Source organism: Mustela putorius, unplaced genomic scaffold (assembly GCF_011764305.1).
Source record: "Mustela putorius furo isolate JIRA1106 unplaced genomic scaffold, ASM1176430v1.1 tig00003898_pilon_pilon_pilon, whole genome shotgun sequence".
Classification (NCBI taxonomy): Eukaryota; Metazoa; Chordata; class Mammalia; order Carnivora; family Mustelidae; genus Mustela; species Mustela putorius.
Window position 1 is genome coordinate 20,747,393 of NW_025422047.1, and position 23,584 is coordinate 20,770,976.

The 23,584-nt window shown below is 47.1% G+C and overlaps 2 protein-coding genes across 15 annotated transcripts; both read right to left on the reverse strand.

The window, feature by feature from the left end:
• Window positions 1–634: 634 nt before the first annotated feature.
• On the reverse strand, window positions 635–13,132 carry RBM23 (RNA binding motif protein 23). 12 transcript variants are annotated; one of them, XM_004755354.3, is made up of 14 exons: window positions 12,933–13,132; window positions 7,215–7,290; window positions 6,516–6,625; window positions 6,017–6,064; window positions 5,713–5,886; window positions 5,406–5,459; window positions 5,132–5,249; window positions 4,882–5,034; window positions 4,659–4,796; window positions 4,204–4,269; window positions 2,289–2,484; window positions 2,076–2,198; window positions 1,900–1,984; window positions 635–1,817 (listed from the first exon to the last, which is right to left on the reverse strand). In XM_004755354.3, the coding sequence occupies exons 2-14, from the start codon at window positions 7,278–7,280 to the stop codon at window positions 1,814–1,816; spliced, it is 1,335 nt and encodes a 444-aa protein (XP_004755411.1). In that variant the 5' UTR covers window positions 7,281–7,290; window positions 12,933–13,132; the 3' UTR covers window positions 635–1,813. The 12 variants fall into 12 exon arrangements, 8 of the variants coding, with proteins under 8 accessions (XP_004755411.1, XP_044923859.1, XP_044923857.1 ...); XM_045067924.1 differs by lacking the exon at window positions 12,933–13,132 and adding an exon at window positions 7,393–7,541; XM_004755356.3 differs by lacking the exon at window positions 635–1,817 and having other exon boundaries at window positions 1,896–1,984.
• A 1,418-nt stretch (window positions 13,133–14,550) lies between these two features.
• On the reverse strand, window positions 14,551–23,534 carry PRMT5 (protein arginine methyltransferase 5). Of its 3 annotated transcripts, none has more exons than XM_004755350.3 (17): window positions 23,380–23,534; window positions 22,580–22,698; window positions 22,190–22,275; window positions 21,881–22,015; window positions 21,368–21,480; window positions 21,172–21,221; window positions 19,752–19,915; window positions 19,114–19,275; window positions 18,866–18,943; window positions 18,715–18,773; window positions 18,508–18,630; window positions 18,251–18,426; window positions 17,128–17,237; window positions 16,781–16,874; window positions 16,497–16,613; window positions 16,222–16,286; window positions 14,551–15,080 (listed from the first exon to the last, which is right to left on the reverse strand). In XM_004755350.3, the coding sequence occupies exons 1-17, from the start codon at window positions 23,487–23,489 to the stop codon at window positions 14,928–14,930; spliced, it is 1,914 nt and encodes a 637-aa protein (XP_004755407.1). In that variant the 5' UTR covers window positions 23,490–23,534; the 3' UTR covers window positions 14,551–14,927. The 3 variants fall into 3 exon arrangements, with proteins under 3 accessions (XP_004755407.1, XP_044923681.1, XP_004755409.1); XM_045067746.1 differs by lacking the exon at window positions 23,380–23,534 and adding an exon at window positions 23,294–23,352; XM_004755352.2 differs by lacking the exon at window positions 22,580–22,698 and having other exon boundaries at window positions 23,380–23,508.
• Window positions 23,535–23,584: the final 50 nt, after the last annotated feature.

Below are 23,584 nucleotides of genomic sequence, written 5' to 3' on the forward strand. Positions count from 1 at the left end.
CAGACCTTCTTCTCTAGGCTGGTCCCTACAGAGCGAGCTGAGCTGCCGAGTTATGGCAGGCCCCTTGTCATAAGCCCTACAAAGCAGGTGGAAGATGATGTGTGCCTCCCCTTCCTCAGGGCAATTCCTGGAATACTTGGCATTCTGGAATTCACTGGTCCCAAGCCTGTGTTGTGCCAGAGTCCTATATGGAAAACAACAGTTGAGGGGACTGACTGAGGAATAGCCGACTTCAAGCCTGGGGAGTCCCAATGTATGATACCCCAACTGCTCTGGATACTGGACTGGGAGTTCTGCCACAAAGAGAGCCACAGGTGGGCACAGAGGCTAATGGTAAAATTGGTGAACCTAGGAGGCTTCTCTGGTACTTAAACACAAGATCACAAAATACCTCTAACCAAAGGTGCAAAATGTGCTACCATCATACTGCCATCTGGTGGAAAGATAAGATCTGTCCTCGGGCACAGAGACAGCCAATTCATGAGTCCAATGACAAGGTAGGTTTGGAAATATTTAGGATGGGTGGGTGGGGAGGAAAAAAAAAAAGGAAATAGTTAAGATGAAGACATATGGAGAAGACCCACGGGGTGGAGAGTATAATGCAGATAGATGGGGGAACTTCCATCCAGGTGTGTGCCTTCCATCCACTTTAATTTCTAAGCAAGGTTAGATAAAACAAAATTAAAATAAAGGAAAAAAACACAAAAGCTTTACAAATGTTTTCTAACCCTAGAACCATTCATGGTTTTGGCTCATAAGAAGTTATTAGCATCAAACACACCAACTGACTGAGACCACACACATATGGGCAGCGGCCACAACAGTGGAGCCTGCCTTTTATACAAAGTTTATATGCATATATGCACATGTATGTGTACGTATGCACATGTATGTACACATGCATATACATATATTTTTATGTACACAGACACAAGGGTATAAAATCCAGTGAAAAGGGCTCATGTGTGCCCAGGTAGGGGACAGGAGCAGCTTTAACAGCTGGGGTTGAGCCCACAGTAGAGGCACATGGGAAATGGTAGAGAGTAGCAGCCTCCTCTCCATCCCCCCATCCTGGGCCACAGGAAGGACCTGGGAGGAAGGACAACTATACAAAGGAAGATAAAAGATAATGGAAAGGTATCCCACCTTTTGCTAAACTCCTGAAAGCCCCGCCCCTAAGACATCCAAAATGCCTGGCAGGACAGATCATTTCCATACCTCCCAGCAAGATGCTGAGCCCACAGGAGCAGTTCTGGCCCCAAGTGAGGCCTAAGGCAGGCTTCACAACATGCATGTCCTTGCCCTCTTCTGGGACCTGTGCAGCAGAAAGCCAGCACCTTCAACGTTCACCATTCCCCCCCTAGACTCCAAAGTCCTCTTGGACCAGAGGTCTTAAGGGTTTTCCTCAACAGACTGTAGGATAAAGGTACAGGAAGAGAAGAGAGGTTAGTTCCTTCAGTTAATGCCCTATGGCCTTCCCAACAGGGGAGGAACCGGGAATCACTAAGAGGTGGTTGGAAAGAGCAATGAAGGTCATCCTAGAAGACGACATACATGGAGAAACAGGTGTTCAACGCAGGTGCAGATTCTGTCCTCTTTGACTAGTGGCTTTGCTCATCAGAGTCCATTTCCAATGGCTCTGAGCAGGAGCTCTTCTTGAGTTCAAGGGTGGCCCCAGTTCCCACACAGTCAATATCCACACGCTCAGGATGGCTTGGTCCACAAAATGGAGAAGGGGCCGTGGAAGGGTAGATGTGGAGAAGGGAGTGGCAGGACCCAGAGGCACAGGGAGGCAGTGTACTGCACCACTGATTTACCTATGGCAAGGAGAAGAGGTCAGGGAAAGCTAAAGGAATGAAAAAAACCAAAGACTAAACTGAGCCATACCCTGAGACTCACATGGTTTGAGGGGTAAAGAGGCTGGAAAGCTGGAAGCACTGGGAGGCAATTGCCTGGGAGGCGAGGTTCAAGGCTGGACTCAGAGCTACAACAGAAAGAGGTGCAAGTTAGTGAGCACAGAGCATTTCTTCTTTCCAGGCCCTAACCCCTCCTCCCTTTCCCAAGTCCAAGTCTACCAGTCAGAGCCGCAGGGTTCAGGGCCCCCAAGGGCACCGTCCCATTCAGCTGCAAGGCAGCAGCAGCCTGGGCGGCGGCGGCGGCGGCAGCTGCAGCTGGGGTAGGCAGCTGGATTCCAGAGCCTAAAAGGGAAAGCGAAGTTGGCATTAAGTCCCAACCCCTGATCTAAAATCCCACCCCCCTTCTTCACTCTGCAGAGAAACACTCTCCACCTTCTGCCAATTTGGCCATGAGCTGCAAACGTCCACCTGCTGATCCCAGATCCAGCTCCTGGTCCCCATCTGGAAAAGTGATGTCTGTGCCACCATCCAGACGCTCAGTCACATGGCCAACTCTCATAGGTCGACCAGCAAGCTCAAAGCCATTCAGCTGTTCCAGGGCCCGCCGGGCACACTCAGAGTCTGAGAACTACAAGAAACCCAGGCCGTATCAGTCACCTCCTGGGCGCGGACATGCTCTCCAAGCCCCACTACCACCGCCTAGTCAAGCTATCCCAGGAAAACTGCATGCTCATTGTGGCACAAATTCTTCTGTCCCAGGGAATGTGACCAAAGATACCCAGCCCCCAAAATGATCATGTGAAAAGGACCTTTTCCAACTGACTCAATGGCAATCACTTCACTCTTCCAACTCCACTAAGAACCCAATAATGCAAGAACTCTATTATCTATAGGGTGGCCTACCCTTACAGGCTGCGGCACAAATGAGCACAGTAACGGAAGTAAGACAGTCTGAGAGCCCAGCTTCCTTTATTTCAGCCTTTAGGGCTCGTCAGTTGCAATTCTCAATCAAGAAGTAGGAATCTGGGACGCCTGGGTGGCTCAGTTGGTTAAGCAGCTGCCTTCGGCTCAGGTCATGATCCCAGCGTCCTGGGATCGAGTCCCACATCGGGTTCCTTGCTCTGCAGGGAGCCTGCTTCTCCCTCTGACTCTGCCTTCCACTCTGTCTGCCTGTGCTTGCTCTCACTCTCTCTCTCTCTTACAAATAAATAAATAAAATCTTTAAAAAAAAAAAAAAAAAAAAAAAGAAGTAGGAATCTGGAACTCCAAAGCCCCACCATAAGAGGGAGTGCACCTTGGCATGGAGAGCAAGATGGCACCCCAGCCCTACACCTCCGCCAGTGCTGCTGATCATAGGGCTCTACTGCCCAGTGGCACCAGAGCAGCCTGCTATGGGGAAGATCCCAGTCTGCTGCTAATGTGTCAAGGATATTGACCAAAAAGGTGGCAGCACAAGGGCAAAAAGGCCTCAAAAGCTTTTCTGCATCTGAGTCACCCAGGAGTTAGAAGAGGTACTTGCCACTGTGAGCACCGGAGCTGGCTTTGTTTCCTCTGGTAGCACCTGCCCTAGGGCCTGGCACGCAGTACTGACAGTTCCTAGGCAGGCGGTGTAGGTGGCTTGCCTTCACCGGATACTTCTCTGAGGTGAGCAATGCCCCTGGTGGAACACAACCTACCTCTCCTCAGCCCTGCAGGCAACTGTGGGGGGTGTGTGTGCTGCCTGGACTGAACCTAGAAAATATCGGCTTCCATGAGACTCAGGGGCTGGCAGCCAGTCCTCAACCTGGAGTCAACAGGGCTGTAAGAACCAGTTATGGGAACTGGAAGCAATTGTGTTGGGAGTGTCAGGAAAAGGTAAAATATGGCCTCGCTCTTCTCCCTACAGTGGTCCCTGAATATAAAGATATTTCTAAATGGAAAAACTGATTTTAATGGGGGTAGGGCCAGGGCGAAAAAAAAAAAATCCCTATTCCTGCTCCTATCATGAAAACATACCAATTTCATAAAGCATATCTACAGAAGCCCACACCTAACCTCCCTCAGGCCCCCAGCCCTGCAGCTGCAGCCTGAAGTCACTTCTATTACCCAAAGAGCAAGACGAGGCACGAGGGAGGCTGGTTGAACGCCTGGACACACCCACACCAGGGCCACTGACAGTGTGCAGGAGCAAAGCCAAGATCTCAAGCAATGCACTCATCTCAAGGGGCAGAAGGCTAGTCCAGGCTTCAGGCACCAGGGCTTATGGGTCATTTAGACAGTTCCTAAAGGAGGAGGATGAAGCTAAGCTGCAAATCAGACAAGTGGACAAACCACAATGAAATTCCAAAGTTAAAGACCAGAGACTCACCGTAATGAAACCATAACCTTTAGAACGGCCTGTATCTGAATCCTTCATCAAGACAATATTATCAATCTGTAAGAGGAGGAAAAATTATTAGCAGTTTTTGGGGGTACCCTCACCTGTGATCTTTCCTGCCAGTTCTAACTACCTCTAACTTTGGAGCCAACTAGTTCTAACTCTCCAAATCACTTTAAAAAGAGACAAAGGCCCCCTCTTTCCATAACACCTCTCCCTGCTCATCTTACTAAATCTGGACCCCGTTATCTGAGCTCCCGATGCCAGACTCATGTGCGCACTGAGCACTCTGACTGCACAGATGGAGCCTCACTTCGATGGCACGGACAATCTGCACGTTCTGGCAGGTGCGGTGGGCCAATGCTGGACAGACAGAACAAAGAGGCAGGCTTACCCTCCCTGCTTTTCCCAATTCCCTGCAGAGCTTTCTATCACTTTCTACTCACTTTGCCGAACGGCTCAAAGATGCCCCGAAGCATGTCCTCTGTGATGTTGAAGTGCAGGGAGCCCACATAGAGGCGCATTGGCCCGCTGCTGCCCTTCTGCAGGTTGTTAGCCATGGCTGCCAGTCGGTTTTTCTCAGCCTAGGCGAGAAGGAACTGATAGCTCGCATCCCAAACCTCCTCCCTCCAAACCCATTTTCTCCTGTCAGCTGCACAGCTTGCTCACCTGTGAAGCCTGGACAATGATGGGCACTCCAAGCAGCCGCTGCCCGGTCAGCCCAATGGCCAGCGGCACGGACTGGATTTCACAAAACTCCACATAGGCGATGCCCTTAGAACGACGGGAGTTCCGATCAGAGATGATTCGGACGTCACGAACCTATCCAGAGCAAGGAGAAAATCCTGAGTTGGGCATAAAAGAGGATGGACAGAAGATAGCTATACAGGGAAGACAGGTAAGGGTGGGGGAGGGTTACCTTGCCAACAGCAGAGAAAAAGTCCTCCAGGTCCCGAGGCCGAATGCGGGCAGCTAACTGCATACAGAATACCGTGCGGGCATCACGCTCCTCGGGACTCAGATTATCAATGGGCTCCCTGAAGAGCGAGTGCAATTTGGTGAGACACCCCGCTCTTGATACACGGTTACTGCTCTCCAGCTCCCCTCAAGTACCATGCATTCCTGGACTCCGGCTCAAGCGGCTTTCTAGTCAGAACTCACAGTCCCTGGAAGACTGTTCACTATCAACTCACCTGACTGGGCTCTTTTCTCTGAAATGAGGGCTCTTACTGTGTGCGTACCTGCGCCTGTGGAAAAGACAATGACAAATGGAAAATCGTGTCATCCAATTTCACCCACATCAGTCCAATGCCTGGACTTCCAGCACGAGAAAGCCAGATTCCAGCACCTCATCACACAGGAATTGTCAATACCACCCTTCTGGTCCTGGGGCCTCCTGCCTGCCACAGTGGGTTGTGAGCACCCGCTGGGAGGAACCACAGCACACAAGGCCTACCCAGACTCCAACACAAACGCCATCATATGAGCAAGAGGCGATACCCAGTGGTAAGAGGCGGGCTCCTGTAGCGCACGCGGTCCTCACGCCGCCGGTCACGACTGCGGGACTCACTACTGTGCCGCCGGTCCCAGCTCCGGCTGCGGTGGCGCCGCTGCCGGTCTCGACTTCGGCTCCGACTGCTCCTCCGCCTGTGCCGGTCCCGGTCCCGACTGCGACTACAGGGGGAAGGCACTACTGAATTTGCTAAAGGGCACCCTGGCCTCTTCTGGCCTCTGAGGATAGCTCTCCCTGCTATCTTCCCATTCGAAGCCTTCTCAAAATGCAAAAGCCCCCAAAACAACTGACCTGCGCTTTCTATCCCTGCTTTTACTATGGCTCCGACTCCTCTTCTTCCTGTAAAGGAGGGAATAAATTCTCATTATCAAGAAGGTTTTCTCCTTTTCCCCAAGGAAAAGGAGTGACAGAAAGATCAGGGTAGAACGGCAATAAAAGACCAAAGAGCCCCAGGTGACCTGGCAGGCGTTCACAGCAACACCAACTTGCACACAGCCCTGAATGCTGTCAGGCATCCGAAGTGGCCATTTCCCCCCAAAGCACAGCAAAAGCTGCTGTTTCCAAATCAGGGGTCCCCTGGCTGTTTTCTTCAACTGAAACAGAAAGATGCTAGAACAGAGCCACAAGCCTATGTTGGAATGTGAAGAGGAGAAAATCATTAAACCAAATCACTGTGATTCCCAGGACCCAGCGGAGCCATCACTAAAAATCCACATCACTAAAAATCCACCTCCCCATTCTGGCTGTTTCTCTGATGACAGACGCAACTGCTTCCTCACGCCACACTTACTTGCTCGCCTCCCCACCGGCGCTGCTCCCACTGGTGCCACTGGTGCTGGTACTGCTCACGCTGGTGGTGCTAGGGCCATCTTTTTTAACATCTTTCCTTTGCTGTTCTTCCTGAGGGGTTTGCCAGGAAGAATGTCACCAGATACAAGGTGGTAGACACACACATTCCATTGAGCAAGAGAAGAACAAAAGTGGACAGAGAAGAAAGCTTATGAAATCAAAGCTCACAATTATCTGGCCAGTTTGTGAGCACCTTGATCTCCTGACAAAGGGAATAAGAGAAGGAAGGAAGGAAACCACCCAAAAAGATCAGAGTGACAGATTATGATGTCAAAACTTTAGCTACTTGACATTTGTTGTACTGACAATCTATTTCCCAAAAGAGTGAGAAATTATTTACGTCTGAGATACACTGACTTTCTACTCTGTCACTGAGAGCTAAGAACAAAGCACTTATTCCCAGTACGTTCTACCCCAACCTCCTCCCACTCCTCGCCCCAGCTTTGGGACCCTCTCTGCCAGCATGCCTTTGAGTACAGAAGCTGGAGAGTGGCGCTTACTAAAAAACTATGACTTCTATGACTAGCCACGATGCATAGGAAACATGCCGGGAAAGAGGATTTACAAAGTGTTGAAACTTATGATCTATAACTGCTTCTTCTTACCAACCCAATTCCAGGAGTGAGATGGGGAATATTACCTCCTCTTTTTTATAGGGCGCCTCCAGCATGGCCTCAATCACTATATCAAAGTCATCGGATGCCATAGTAGCAGATCTGAGAAGAGGACATGGATACGTAAGAATCTCATATTTTTCTACCCCTGCTGGCACCCCACATTCCCTTCCTCCTCCAAGACACAGACTTTAGAATACGTACTTCTGTTTCTTGAATTCCAAAGGGATCTTCCTGGCTGTGGCTTACTCTAGGTTTATTTTTGTACATTTTAAATCTGAACTAGTTTCACTCTGTAGCTTTTAAAAAGTCAAGTATCTAGAAGGAAAATAAATATCTAGACAGAAACAAAATATAGGGGCACCTGGGTGGCTCAGTGGGTTAAGCCTCTGCCTTCAGCTCAGGTCATGATCTCAGGGTCCTGGGATCGAGGCCCACATCGGGCTCTCTGCTCAGCAGGGAGCCTGCTTCCCCCTCTCTCTCTGCCTGCCTCCCTGCCTACTTGTGATCTCTCTGCCAAATAAATAAAATCTTTTTAAAAACTTAAAAAAAAAAAAAAAAGAAACAAAATATAATACACACCCTGTCCTGTGAAGAGAAAATATTGGCATTCAAAATTATTATTCACTTGACAATGGACTAGGCCTCCATTCTATAGTTCAAAATTCTGTGTTAATAACTGGTTTAAACTTAAATCATAGAAATAAGCATGTATTTCCAATAAAAAAAAAAGATGTAAGACTAAAAATCAGGAACGAGACAAAATAACACCAGAAAGCAAATCAGGCCTAAGCTCTTCTCCACATCCCCCACCTAAACATCAAAATTATAAGACTCAGCACTAAGCATTTCCCATATAATACCAACTAGAATTCGGGTAACTCAGAAAGATAATGATTAAGACCACCTTCACCAATTTCACCCTGAAGCCTGTCTAGAGAGGAAGGGTAATACTTCCTATCTCCTCCAAGCTTTCACACCTAGCAATCATCTTTCCCAAATCTGTCCACCAAAGGCCAGTCCAAAATAAAACCAAAAAGATGATATCAGGGATGCCTGGATGGCTCAGTCGGTTAAGCATCTGTCTTCAGCTCACGTTATGATCCCAGGGTCGTCGGATTGAGCCCCTGCTTGTCTCATTGTTCAGCAGGAAGCCTGCTTCTCCTTCCCCTCTGCCTGCTGCTCCCCCTGCTTGTGCATGCACTCAAGTTCTCTGTCAAATACATAAGTACGATCTTAAAAAAAAAAATTTAGAAAAAAACCCCCAAATATCAAACAAGATCAACAGAATAAATAATTTAAAAAATATTGGTCTGGAATTATCAACATACAAAACATGCACGAATCTCAAAATAATTATGCTGAGTGAAAGAAAAAAGACAAAAGTATACACATACTGTGTGCTTCCATTTAAAGGAAAAAATTCTAGGAAATGTAAACTAACCTGTACTGGCAGAAAGCAGATCAGTGGTTGCCTAGGGATAACAGGAGGTGGAGAGGGCCTAGGAAGAAAGGATTACAAAAGAGCAGAAGAAACTTTTGACAGTGATGGTTTCATGGGTGTTTAAACATCAAAACCCATCAAACTTTGTACCTTAATGTGTACAGCTTTACTTTATATCAACTATACCTCAATAAAGCTGACTAAAAACCAAAAACCAAAAAAACTCCAACTAATCTGAAAAACTTCTGTGGAAGGAGCTTAATCATAATCAGACTTACCATATCCACAAGAGCTTTGTCCTTTTTTTTTAAATTTTTTTAAAAAATTTTTTAAAGATTTTGTTTATTTGACAGAGATCACAAGTAGGCAGAGAGGGAGGCAGAGAGAGATGGGGGGAAGCAGACTCCCCGCCAAGCAGTGAGCCCATGGACCAGGGGCTCGATCCCAGGACCCTGAGATCATGACCTGAGCCGAAGGCAGAGGCTTTAACCCAATGAGCCACTCAAGTGCCCCATCCATTTTTTTTTCTTTTTTTCTTAAGATTTTATTTATTGGGGCACCTGGGTGGCTCAGTCAATGAACGTCTGTCTTTGGCTCAGGTCATGATCCCAGAGACCTGGGATCCCCAGGTCAGTCAGGCTCCCTGCTCTCCAGGAAGCCTGCTTCTCCCTATCCCACTCCCCCTGCTTGCTGTTCCCTGACTTGCTGTGTCAAATAAATGAGTGGAAGCCATGCGCTCAATGACTGAGCCACCCAGGCAACAGCTTTTTCCTCTTCAAAGCAGCTAATGCATCATCCAATGATGCTGTCCTTGCTGTCCTCAGATTTGGTGATTTAAGAGTAAAGCAGGAGCATAAAAGTAATAACTAATATAAAATAAGTAATATAAAAATACAACTAATCACTCCTACAGTACCTAATATTCCTAGGCACTGTAGTAAGCCTGTTACAGAGACAAGGTTCTTGGAAAGAGCCAAACAAAAATTACCTGGAATCAAATTTAAGCCTTAAAATGGAAGTCAAATCAAAATCAAATAGGTTTGTCTAAGAACCAGTGAACTTGGGACGCCTGGCTGCCTCTGTTGGTAGAGCTTGCAACTCTTGATCTCAGGGTTGTGCCTGAGATCAACCCCATGTTGAGTGTACAAAATTACTTAAAAATAAAATCTTAAAATAAAAAAAGTAAACTCAATCTCTTATTATAATAACATTGTACACTTTTTTTTTTTAAAAAGATTTTATTTATTTATTTGTAAGAGAGAGAGAGAGAGCGAGTACAGGCAGACAGAGTGGAAGGCAGAGTCAGAGGGAGAAGCAGGCTCCCTGCGGAGCAAGGAGCCCGATGTGGGACTCGATCCCAGGACGCTGGGATCATGACCTGAGCCGAAGGCAGCTGCTCAACCAACTGAGCCACCCAGGCGTCCCAACATTGTACACTTTTAACAAATATTTTTTTAGGGGCGCCTGCGTGGCTTAGTCGTTAGGTGTCTACCTTCGGCTCAGGTCCTGATTCTGGAGTCCTGGGATCGAGCCCTGATTCTGGAGTCCTGGGATCGAGCCCGGCATCCAGCTCCCTGCCTGGAGGGAAGCGTGCTTCTCCCTCTCCCACTTCCCCTGCTTGTGTTCCCTCTCTCGCTGTGTCTCTCTGTCAAATAAATGAAAAAAATCTTAAAAAAATAAAAATATATTTCAAAAAAAAATTTTTTTTTAAGATTTTATTTATTTATTTGACAGACAGAGATCACAAGTAGGCAGAGAGGCAGGCAGAGAGAGAGAGAGAGAGAGAGGGAAGCAGGCTTCCTGCGGAGCAGGGAGCCCGACGCGGGGCTCGATCCCAGGACCCTGAGATCGTGACCCGAGCCGAAGGCAGCAGCCCAAACCACTGAGCCACCCAGGCGCCCCCAAACAAATTTTTTAAAAATAAAGTTTATTTATTTGACAAACAGCGAAAGAGGGAACACAAGCAGGGGAATGGGGATTAATAGGCCTCCCATTGAGCAAGGAGCCTGATGTGAGGCTTGATCCCAGAACTCTGGGATCACAACCTGAGCCAAACAAAGGCAGATGCTCAACAACTGAGCTACCCAGGAGCCCCACTGACACAGTACATTCATTTAACAATCGAAGGTAATACATCCTATAAGCAGCTATCAGGTCCAATGCACAGTGAAAAAACTAAGGTTTTGTCAACAGCCCAGAATCACAAAACTTTTAAATGGAGTAGCTGACTCTTGATTAAGGTCTCCTGACCCAAAGTCTAATGTCTTATCCATTCTATCTTCTTCTGTACTTTATAAGTCTCTCGTACTTTATACCTCAGCCTTAAAAGAAATTTTAAAAAGAAGAGCACACAGCATGATCTAGTTTTTGTTTTTTTTTAAGATTTTGTTTTTAAGTAATCTCTACCTCCACTGTAGTACTCAAATTTAACAACCCCTGAGATCAAGCGTCTCATGCTCTACCCACTGAGTCAGCTACGCACCCCAAGATGTTTTATTTTTCATTTTTATTTTTCAAAGATTTTTATTTATTTGACAGAGAGAGAAAGAGTGAGAGCACAAGCTGGGAGACAGAGGGAAAGGGTGAAGCAGGCTCCCCACTTGCAGAACTCAATCCCAAAACCCCAGGACCATGACATGAGCTGAAGGCAGCTGCTTAACTGACTGGGGCTTAAGCCGACTCAGGTGCCCCCCAAGATGTCTCCTTTAAAATACGTGCTCATCTAAGGAATTACTATTCTGAAACGTTTATCAAAAGCATTAGTCCCATTAGTCACACCTTACTGTGTGGCTTCCAGATAGGAAAAATATCTTTTGGACTTCAAACTTCAAAATATCAGGAACCGAGCTCATTGTAACACATACTATTTAACCGACTGTGGAAAACTGCTTCTTAAAAATAAAACGTTCCAATCTATCATTTCTGTTCTTACCAGTCATTTTTCCCTGCCAAGTCTATACAAGTTTTCTAAATGTCATACAGCTCCTCTTTATTTTTTTAAATCTGCTTTTTCCTCCCCAATGAAATGCTTCTGATTTCAACAACTGCTCTTTGTTGACTGCTAGTACAGAGTAGCAGTAATTCAACACATGCACAAAAACTTTCATTCAAGTTGACAAATGAGCCACCACTTACAAAGTAAAGTTTTCATGCAGGTACTCAGAAATGAATGAAATCTATTTAAGCACAGACATACAGAACATAAGCATATTTTAAAACTTGAAACCTCACTCGGTTTGGTGTTATCTCTTCAAGTGTCCTAGAAGCAGTAAAGTCTCACCCACTGCATTTTCAGATTGGTAGTTTTCACTCTTCCCATGTACTAAATTAAGGGTCAAAGTCCATCAACCCCATCCACTAAAAAACCACAGTGCCTTCTTCCATCCCTGCTCCAAAAACTGCATGAGGGGTGCATGCAAGTGTCTGGACTTTGTCACAGCACAGTCAAGAACCCCAACAACCGCTTAGGCCTCACTGCTGAAGGGACAAAGGAGAGTCAAGAACCGAGGTCAGCTCAGTTCACGCAAAATTCACCACACGCAGAGACCCATGTGGTGATGGGACCAGTCACAGAACTGGGCAAAAACACCTTCAAACTGAAGGCAATTTAATCAAGAACAAGAACAATGAGAAAGATAAAATACATTCCCACGCTGTGCAATAAGCCAAGGCTACACTTTAAAAAAAAAATGGTCCTGTAAGTAACCGATTCGCATCGTCCCTGCGAGGGCCAGTGTCCCAATGCTAAAACCTCATATGTGGCCTCACTGTACTTCTGTATCGCCATGGAACGGGTGGTTAAAAAAAAAAAAAAGGAACCAGGGAAAACCCCAGAGGCCAACACAATGAACACGAGTCTTCCAGAGCCTAATGACTGAGAAATAAGTCTCAGTTCCCTAACCCCTCTCGGAGTGCTGGCACTAAGTGCTAAAATCCCACCCTGCGAGCCCTCTCATAACGGGCTGAGTCAATGCTCCCCCCTATCCCCGCCCCAGTACGGGCGACCCTAAACGTCAGGGCTGCGGGGACCTGGAAAGAGATCAGTCACTAGGATCCTTGAGACAGCATCTTCACCTTTAAGAGACAGAGCAAAGAGAGTGCCGATCCCTAAAGTCATGCCAGCGGTCTACATTAAGGAAGAGTACACTTTCAGACCAAAGTAAACAACAATATTGTCTCAAAAGTTTGCCTGGTTCTGCTCTTGACGCCATTTTCTGCCTGTGACGTCAGGGGGAGGCGCCGTGCGGCAACGTCACGCATAGGTGACGTCGCGGGACGACCGGGTTTCGGGGTTTCTCACCAGTTCCGGGTCCCCACAGGGGGGGTCCCGGATTCCGCCGTTCCTTTGGGTGTGTTGGGGGCTCGAAGCACGGCTGTTTTCCAGAGTCTCAGCAGTAAAACAAGCACTACCGTCAGAGCCACTCGTCTTCCCGCAAAATGGCGGCAGCTCTGCCGTCTTCCAGAACTTTCCCCAATCTGCGCAGGCGCCGAAACATTCAGGTGGTGGAACTAATCTCACTGGTTTCGCGGCAACAGTCCAAAGTACAGATTTTCATTGGCCGAAACCCTAGCATGGGTGGAGCCAAACTCAAATGTTTCTTAGCAACCACCAAGTTCCCACGGATTGGCTAACCTTTCCGGGAGTGGAAACGTCCTAGGGCAGCCGCCCATCGCTCTCTCATTGGTTAGATGACACGCGGAAGGCGGAGAACGCGGGCAAAGAACAAACGAGGACTCTCCCGCCCGACTCCCGGCTCCAGGTGTCTAGGCCACCGCCGTGGGCGGAGCCAGCGAGGAGGTAGTTGACTTCTTTGCTACACTCTACTCCTGATTTCCTAAGAGTCACGGGCCCTGCTTAGCGGCGACAGCTTCGGAATAAGCAGCTGCCTTTGTCTCATGTCAGGAAGGAGGCTGGACCAGACATCCCCATTCTGAGCGGGCTGTCGACACAACCTTCCTGTCTCCTCCTGCCCTCTGTGCTTGGGCTCCAGGAAACACAAGTCTTGCCACATATTTTGCACTCTAATGGTTATTGCCTGGTTCCACAGCCACACACCTCCCATTGCAAAAGTAAAGTTGGACGTTTCTTCGGTGACTCTTTGGGTGCAGCAATACTCAGCCCACTACCCAGAAAGAGAAGAAACTGATGTCCACTCTCAAGTTCCAACAGCTTCCAGAATTCCCATACTTTAGTTTTCCCATCTATTAGCTGCCAGAAACGTAGCTGGTTAGAACATCAAGAGCCAGGAATCTGTGTTCCAGTCTCCATCTGAATACTAACATGACATCTTTGTGTCAGTTTCAAATTCCTTCTCTGTTAAAATGGAGAAATAGGACTCATGACTTCAAACTCTAACCATGTGACTTTTTTAAAATTTGACCGAGAGAGGCAAGTAGGCAGAGAGGCAGGCAGAGAAGAGGGAAGCAGGCTCCCTGCTGAGCAGAGAGCCTGATGTGGGGTTCAATCCCAGGACCCTGAGATCATGACCTGAGCCGAAGGCAGAGGCTTTAACCCACTGAGCCACCCAGATGCCCCTAACCATGTGACTTTATTCAAACAAAACAGGTGGCTTCTTGCTGGTGATACCTGCATGGCTTCCAGCTTCCCTCTCAAGAGCTAGCTATCAGTGCAGTGGCTCAGCAAAGTGGAAGGGGAGTGGGCTTCACTCACTACTCCCATCTTTCTCCACTGGGGCAATCTCTTCTCCCCAGAGAAAAGCCTAATCACCAATCTTAATGGACAAGACCTCTTTGCAGCTGGTCAGAAAAACCTACACCCAGGAGTCCCAAGAGTGATCATTAAACTTCCTAAATAGGAAACAAAGTGAGGGCCCTTTGGGTCTTGGATAAAGGCATAGATTTGAAAACACATAGGTTTAAGTAGGGTATGGGAAAGCAGAGGCACGGGGCAGCAGGGCTGGAGCGGGAAAAGCTGTAACTTCACTTTATTTGTATTTCCTCCCACAAAACCATCATAATAGGAACAGAGATGGGCAGGGAAAGGGCTGAAAATGTGTTCAATCTGCATATTCTCAGGGCTATTACAGGGAGCACTTGAGGCGCAGCACCTGTTGGAACAGCTTCAGATCCAGCACTAATTCCTCCCACCCTCGCTTGAAGTCTTCAGCTTGGTGGCTTGAGCCCTGCAATTAATTCTCATCCTTTGCCCGCCTTGATGGAAGGCAGGAAAGCCGACTGAAATGCTCCACTCTGATGGACAGATGTACTGTACTTTCTGTGCCACAGGAGCAGAACTTGAAGCTGCTTCCAAGGCTCTGTAACACTTGCAGCAGGGCTAGAGGCCAATGGTGTATGAGCGGCCTGTGGGATTGTGAATAGCAGAACAGACTGGTGCTGTCACAGCCCACTCATACCACACCTTCTTGGAATTGCTGCATCGCCAAAAACGCACGCAGATGGTCTGGCCTTCACGTACCGTAATGGGCTGCTGCAAGAAGAAAGACAGGGAGGTTCAGAGTAGAGCTGATGAACTCTATGTGGCAATGTACTGCTGAGCTGAGCATGGAAAGAAAAGGATAAAGTGTGACATTCCAACCCTCATTAGTTTATTTGAAGTCTTTCAGAATGAATAATCAGAACTGAACCATCAGATACTGAACAGATCATCGAAAGTGTGATGAGTGCCGTGAACAGGCAGAGAACATGCACTATAAGAGCACCTAGGAGAGGGAGCGCGCACCTAGTCCCAGTGGTCCCGAAAAGTTATTGGACAAGAGGAATGTTTAAGGAGACCTGGAAGATAAGTATGCTGGGTGAAAAGGTGAACAAAGAACTTTCCAGAAAGAAGAAAGGTGTGAATGCCTGAAGCAGGAAAAAAGGGTACTAGAATCATGACGAGCACTGAGTAATGTACAGATTTGTTGAATCATTATGTTGTACATCTGAAACTAATGTAATCCTGTTAATTATATTTCAGTTAAAAAAAAAGATCCATAGGGCTGACGGCAATATAATCAAGGGGACGGCAGCTGAAAAAACCACCTAAAACTAGATCACACCAAGTCTTACAATGTTAAATCTTTATCCTGAGGGCAGTAGGAAGTCATTGAAGGGTTGGGTTTTGTTTTTGTTTTTGTTTTTTTAAGATGTATTTATTTGAGAGAAAGAGAGCTTGTGTGCACAAGCAGAGGGGTAGGAAGAGGGAGAAAGAATCCCAAGTAGAATCCATGCTTAGCGTGGAGCCCAACACCCATGATGGGCTCAACCTCAGGACCCCAAAATCACAACCTGAGCCGAAAGCAAGAGTCAGACACTTAACTGCACCACCCAGGCAGCCTGAAGTTGTTGAAGGGTTTTAAGCAGGACAGAGACATGATCAGATTTGGGTTTTTAAAAAGATGATTCTTGCTTAAGGTAGAGACTAGACAGAAGAGTAGACAGAGGAGATGTGGGGAAGCCAAGCAGAAGGCACTGAAGATATCTCAAGACCTACAACAGGGCTCCAGGAGCATGTGGGAGCAGCAGAACATGGGTCACAGTCAAGCATCATTCTGAGAGTAGGGAAGGGGCAGAATACCAATGGCAAAAGTTACTTCCTTAACCCACTGAGTGTAGAAGGTGATTCCTACCTTAATGGGGAAAAGGATGGGAAACCATGAGAACATCCCAGGAGAGTGAGTCTCTGGACGGATACCTATGTGAAAAAGAAATGAAAAAATTGTGGTCTCTGTGAGTCTCCTTTTTGCCTGGATTGAGGGGAATGTCTTTTGTGAACAGAAAAATAAGTAATCAAAGACCCACATGCACAGATGTCCTGGGCTCCCTGTGACTCTAAGTGAAGCATGTACATAAGCTGCCCAGGTAACATACTTCTACCCTGACACCCACTACCCCAGACACTCACTCAGGGTGATGTCCTGATAAAGCACAGTCTCAAAGTAGCCTGCAAAACCATGAAGTACTGTGTTCACCTCCACGGGAAACTCCAAGGTGCAGTAGCGGTTGTTGTCAATCATGGGATCTGTTAGGGAAGAGTTGTGTGGATGACAAGGAACCAGAAGTTCTAGATAACTTGGTAAACTAATATCAAGAACAAGGGAAGCTTAGAGAGAGCAGATCTGGGATAGCAAGAAACCAGAAGGTAAGCTCTTACCCATTCAGTCAGAGGACAGTCACAAAGGAACCCACCTCTGTTGGGATGGCTGAAGGTGAAACAGGGCTGGGGCGCAGACAGCTGGTGGAAGTTGTGTAGCCGCACCACGTAAGGCATCTCAAATTGGGCCTATCCCAAGAGACCAAGCAAGAGGTAGAGCAGATAGGCAAAACACACCACTCTCCCAGGTAAAGAAGCCTGAGCCTCCCAGACACAGAAAAAGATAAAAACATTTTCACTTCAACCACTCTCCCACATCCCCATCTCCTTCACCTCTTCACCTTCTCCAGTGGAAGAAAATAGTTGATGTTAATATAGGGAAAAAAAAAAAAAAAAGAGGACTAAAGAAAATAGAGCTCTCCAGAAGAGAGTGGCTTTTTACCTCAGGGTCTCGGTCCTTTTCCCGACAGGCTCGGACCTCATTGTACAGCTTGGAGGAGGAGATGGGAGCCAGAAAGGAGGTGTACTCCCCAGGGATGCTCACACCATCATCTGCAGAGCAGGAGGGTCATATAAGTTCCCAAGGGATGAAAATGGTGTCCGACTGAAAGTTCAAACCTCCCACATCAAAACTGGCCAAAAGCACCTTGATCTCAGGGTCCTGAGTTCAAGCCCCGCACTGGGGCCTACTTAAAATTTAAAAAAACAAAACAAAAAACAAAACAGACCCAGGCGGCTCCATGTCATCACATTCCCAGGCCAACCTACTCCCCAACTCCTGTCTTAAGAGATGCTACTTCTAGGTAAGAACTCAAGATATTCTTTTTTTTTTTTTTTTTTAAGATTTTATTTATTTATTTGACAGAGAGAGTTCACAGTAGACAGATAGGCAGGCAGAGAGAGAGAGAGGGAAGCAGGCTCCCCGCTGAGCAGAGATCCCGATGCGGGACTCGATCCCAGGATCCTGAGATCATGACCTGAGCCGAAGGCAGCGGCTTAACCCACTGAGCCACCCAGGCGCCCCAGAACTCAAGATATTCTAATCTAGTGGTTCTTCTGTGAGTCAATAAAAGTCCTTGAGATCTGTATGAAAGCTAAGCCCAAGGTACATTTCATGTCAGTACTGGGAGGTATTGCTGAGGTTCAGAAAGATTGCTCTATTTGCTAAGGGCACTGACCCACATCCAACCCACCTTCCCTTAAACCTTTTTTTTTTTTTTAATTTATCTATTTATTTATTTAAAGATTTTGTTTATATATTTGATAGACAGAGATTACAAATAGGCGGAGAGGCAGGCAGAGAGAGAGGAGGAAGCAGGTTCCCCACTGAGCAGAGAGCCCGATGCAGGGCTCAATCCCAGGACCCTGAGATCATGACATGAGCCGAAGGCAGAGGCTTTAACCCACTGAGCCACCCAGGCGCCCCTCCCCTAAACCTTGTAACCTCCTCTGTGGCTGCTGCCCTATACCACCCCCCACACACACACTCCCCCTCCACAACCTGCCACAGCCTTCCTAGCTGATAATCCATTCTCCCTACTCAGTACATCTCAGCCTGGAGGCACCTTTTAGGAAGTGTTGGGCTCCATCTAGGCACTCAGGTGACAGTTCATTGTCAGCGAAGGAGCCTAGAAGCTCACTGACGATGATGTCTGCTTTCTCTGGAGCCACCCATTCCCGCATGTCTGATGAAACTACTGTCACCTGGCTTCCCCATTCTTCAAACTGCCAGTTCTCTAGCCTAAGATAAAGATAATGCGAGTGAGGACTCTGAAAAGAAAAACTGGCACACAAACTTCCCAGCAAGGAGGTCGCTACTTACGTCACCACGGCATTTGGGTTCTTCTCCACAGCGTACAGCTTTATCCGCCGGTCAGCCTGCTTGGCTGCCCGCAGGGAAGCGTTCACCAGCGGACCCCGGCCTGCTCCCAGCACCATTAGCACCCTAAGAAAGGGGAAGGGTCAAACTGACTTGGCAGATGAAGAAGTAGGTATGCAAATCTTTGGGATTATGGGGAGAAGCACTCACTGGACATTGGTATCCTTCTCTTCATCTGGCACTCGATCTAACAGACATTTATAGATGGCCTGGGCAAGGAGGGAGAGAAGAATTCATGACTATAATCCCATCTTCACCCAGGTCAACCCAGCCCTATACTTGACCCGGACCCAAACTATACCTGCTGATACTGAGAGTATTTGATGGGGTCCTTTTCAAACACTTCATATGTCTGAGATTCCAGATTGTCCATCAGTGGCTGATGAATGAGAGGAAAAAGGCAACGTGAGGCAGCCCGCTTCTGGCAGGGACACTGTGCCAGAACACCAAAAACTTTCACGCCTCCTGAGCTTTGGTAGGATTTTAGGGCACCTACTGCCAGATACATTTTCCCCATGGCTCTTTCCTCTCAGCGCACTCCAGACTCACCTGGAGTGGGGACTGCAGATAGTCTTCATAGCCCTTGGCAAAGAGTTCATAGGCATTGGGTGGAGGGCGGTTCTGACTCAAGTATTCCAGGTACTGGAGGTAAGAGCAGAACTCCTTCTCTGAGTGGTGATTGGTGCCTGTGATGATGAACTGCACTTCCAGCTGTGAGAGAGGGCAGACAATCAGACACAGTCCTCGAACCAACCTTCTGGGATACTGTTATGGGTTATGGCCAGAGAACCCTAGTATAAGGCCTGGACCGGCAGTCTTCCAGTTCAACAAATCCCTCCAGGTATCAACAAAACAGCATGAGGCTTCAGTAAACTCATAAAGCCCTTCTATGTCCCTCCTATGTCATGTAAGCATCATCATGGCTCAAATAGCCCTGTGAATCCTCGCTGTAACATCTTAAATGAAACCCTCTATAAAGTTCTCATGAGATCTAGTTCCTTTTGAAATGTTTCTGGGACTCCTACTGCCATTTGCCTCTTTGTTCTCAAGACCTCCAACTTTGCTGAAATTGCTCTCCAGAAACCAGAGAGGAAGACAATCAGTCCCACCGGGAAAAAAACATCACATACATATGAGTAAGGCAAGAGGATTAGCTAGAGTACCTCTGAAACCCTTTTACCACCCACCTTGAGGAGCCGGAAGATCAGCCTCTGGTGCATCTTAGAAAGAACAGGAAATCCCTTCTTATTGGTCAGGAAAATGCTGGTGGGGAGAATAGCTGCTTTGATGGGCTCCCCAAGCCAACGATCAATGACATGATTAGATGGGAGGTCAGCCCCAATTTCAAGAGCTATGAAAAGATAAAGACCACTTACCAACTGCTAGGCAAGACAGCTTTCCTTTGTGCTTTTTTCTGCAAGATTTGTTGACTACCTAAGAGCAAGGCAGACTGAGGCAGAGTAGCAAAACTGCCCAGCAGCCAAGTATACATGAAACTCCTGATTTTTTTTTTTAACTGTATCCAGCTTCACTAAAGATACTTTTCATGAACAATCATGGTTATTTCAGGCAGGACATGGGCAGACAATCCTCAACAGTATACAACTACTTTCAAACTCTCTTCCTCAGTGCTACCAAAATCAGAGAGCTACAGTAAAACCCAAAGATGTGATGCTCTGAACAGGGAAAGTTTAGAGTGTGGGTTGACGGTTCACATTTAGCATGTTGTTTCACAACTTTTCAAAGCGGACCCTGACTTTCAAGAAATTAAATGAAAATGGCAGAATTTTCAATCTGAAGATCCACAAGCTAAAAGAGGAACTCTTTTGAGGGATGCCACCTCCGTGGTGACAATCCAATGTCCATATTGTTTGACATACTAGGAATAATGTTTTGGGGTCAGGTTCCAACAGGTCCCTGGGTTAAGGGAGTCAAGTCTATATTGAAGGCATAGAGGGGAAAAGAGGATGTAAAAAATAAACTTTAGTTTTTCCCCACCACAAGGCATCTGTGCCAAGGTGGCTAATGTGTATCAACATCAAGTAATCCCTCCTCTGGGGCACCTGGTGGCATGTTAAGCGTCTGCCTTCGGCTCATGATCCCAGGGTCCTGGGATCGAGTCCTGCCTTGGGCTCCGTGCTTCATGGGAAGCCTGTTCTCCCTCTCCCACTCCCCAGCTTGTGTTCCCTCTCTCACTATGTCTCTGTCAAAAAATAAATAAAATCCTAAAAAAAAAAAAAAAGGAATCCCTTCTCCTGGGAACCAAGAGAAAGCTTCTCAAAACTAAAAGGGAAGGTGTTCCCCCTCCCCATGCCACTCCCCCAGTATTAATCTAGCTTTGGAGATATTCTATTAGTGACATATGCCCTTCCTCCAAAACAACAATGAAGTGTTCTGTGTGCTAACAATATAACTTTAAAAAAGAGTAAAACAAAATTCTGCATTTTTTATAAAAATTGATAAAAAGCAGTATTTCAAACTGTAAAGTCACCAGAAGTACACAGCTATCAAAAATGCACACACTCCACTTGGCACCTCTGAAACTCCTGATTCTTATTCACAGGAGGTCAGAGAAGGGAAACCTACCCAAGACCCTGGTAGACTTACCCACCGCAATCCTTTTGCTATAGTCACACAAGGTCCGGAAGTTGTGCCACCTGTCCAGGGTCAAGTACACAAAAATACAGTCAAATATATATGGCCCACTAATCACCATAGCTGGAGGAGACTACCCTACAGGCTCTACCCTGTACTTCCCCTCCCCCTCCCCTCTGCCCTGGTACAGCAGCAAAAGGAGACATACCACATCCATGTCTTCTCCTCTCCACTATATTCCTCTGTATGTGTACTCGGTGCATTCTCAATGATATCATCTCTCAGGTCCTCTGGAGCCACCAAGGGTACCCGCATCCAGAACTGCACATGAACAAATACCCTTAGTTCTAAGTACCCTTAGATCTCCATTTTGAATTCATGGGGTCCAGAATGCTTCCTTCAATTATCTTGATCCAGATCTCAAGTTAATCCTTTTATATGTTTTTCCCAACTTGTGATTATATGTACCCATACTCATACCTTGTATATATCCTTATGTAAATATCTGTCCTGTTCTTAATTGCAACTATAAGTTTCTAGAAATAATTGCACATTCTGTATGTTTTCTATCCCTCTGCTTACTACTTTTAGATGGTGGTAGGCAGTACTGACATTTCAGTTCTGCCAAATGTACCCTTTACTGAATGGCTAGGAACAAGAAGGTACGTAGCACAGCCTGACTACCATAATATGCAGCAGGAAATGAGGTTCTCAGCCATACCATGGATGAGTGATGGCCAGTATGGATGTGGTTGGTCAAAACCCTGGCCAAGTTTGTGTTATCTTCCTGATTTAGGGGCAGCAGGAAAGCTGGAAGGCCCAAATATGCCCCAAAATTCAGCTCCTGTAACATGGCCTGGAATGGAGAACAAGAGGAAAAGGTTAAGAGCTAGCAACCCAAATAACTTTGAATGCATTATATTAGATAGTATTACTAAGTTGTGGGAGGAAAAAAAAGGCTCTCTGCACCCAGCCGGGTTAAGAACTTGATATCTAGAAAAGATCCAGTGGAGAGGTCAAACAGTCTTACCGCCTCAGAGTTCCTGCGAATCTTCTCCACTTTTGAGTCTGGCCGAATCCATGGGGAAAGCTTTCCCACAATTAGCGTATTCCAGTCTGCACTCCCCCCATCCAAGAAAGACAAAGACTAAATGAGGTTCAGCACTTGCTCAATTTCTATTTCTTAACAGGAAATAGAGAGAGTAGAGTTGAAAGACAAAGACTTTTTCTATCAGAGATGTGGGATAGCCTGATGCAGAATAAACTAAGGCTTTTTAAGCAGATAAGCAAGAAGAAAACAAGTTATCTATGTCCCAGAACTAATCAATATGTCCAAGTCAGGAAAGGAGGAGAATAAGGGCACTGTTAGAGCAGTTGTTACTGCCTCTAATAATTAAGGGGCATATGGGATGGTCCCTACCCCTTCCTGACAGCAGTAGGTCTGATCGTGTCTGGGGGCCCGGCCGATTCTTAGCAGGTTCCTGAGTGAACTCCCTCTTGAAACGCGGGTGGAAGACAGGCATGCAGAGGAAATCAAACCTACAACCGCGACAGACCCAGAATCGTCATGTAAAGAGAGTAGCAGTGCCCAAAAAATCCAAGCAACTGGATTAGGCTATCTCAATTCTGCACAACCCTTTTAGCCACCATCAGTCACCCGACTGGACTACTAAATTCAGCCCACCTTGGTGCCTATCACTTCCGCTGCACTGTGCCTCACTTTCTTCCCACAACATAGGCATGGAAAAGGAGAAAAGATAAAAGCCACGCCAAGTGGATTTTCTACTCTGCTGTCTTGGGTTTTCCAAGACTGTCACATCCAGATTTGCCCCAGTACCGCCCATGCCTTCCCCCTCAAGGTTTATCTCTTCTCTTCCTAACCCTCTAACACTCCCCCGACTCGGAGACTATAATCCCGCTCTCCGGGGCCCTGGCGGTCTGTAGTCCCCTTTTTGAGTTTACCTGACAACTCCCCTGACTTTGGGGCTCAGTGACCATATGCCCCAGCAAGTTTTTGTTTGGTTGGTTTTTGTTTTTCTTTTTTTCCCACACTCCAGGCTCTAAGGCTTCTCGATCCTCCCCCAAGGAGTAATGGTTTCTCCCGCCCTAATCTTACCCACTCCGACCCCCTAACCCCTGCCTCTTGAGGATGACTAGTCTGACCCTCTTCGACCCCGAGTTCGGAGCCCGCATTCCGCTTGCGGAGGTCTGGGCCCTCACCCCTGCTTGGCCACAGCCCCCAAAGTGTCAGCTATTTCGGGGACGCAGTTCAGGTCCCGCCCGCTGGACACGCGGCTCCCACCAGCACCTCCGACCGCCATCGCCGCCATCTTTTCCCTCGCGCTGTCCACGCCGGGATTCCTTGCTATTAGCAGCCAATCACAAAGCCAGAAAAAAGCCCCCGGAAGGCGGGATAAGTCGCCCT

Bases quoted from the DNA above. Each gene is read 5' to 3' on its own strand.
- PRMT5 (XM_004755350.3), bottom strand. From the start codon at position 23,489: ATGGCGGCGATGGCGGTCGGAGGTGCTGGTGGGAGCCGCGTGTCCAGC. The intron at 19,916-21,171 runs GTAAGTCTACCA...ATCTTTTCATAG, and splicing joins TAGCAAAAGGATTGCGGTGG to CTCTTGAAATTGGGGCTGAC. The intron at 16,287-16,496 runs GTGAGTGTCTGG...TTTTTCACATAG, and splicing joins TTATCAGGACATCACCCTGA to GTATCCGTCCAGAGACTCAC.
- RBM23 (XM_045067922.1), bottom strand. From the start codon at position 6,384: ATGATTTTCTCCTCTTCACATTCCAACATAGGCTTGTGGCTCTGTTCT. The intron at 5,887-6,016 runs GTCAGTTGTTTT...TTCCCCCTGTAG, and splicing joins AGCAGGGATAGAAAGCGCAG to TCGCAGTCGGGACCGGGACC. The intron at 5,460-5,712 runs GTATCGCCTCTT...TCTTTTCCACAG, and splicing joins AGCCCGCCTCTTACCACTGG to GCGCAGGTACGCACACAGTA.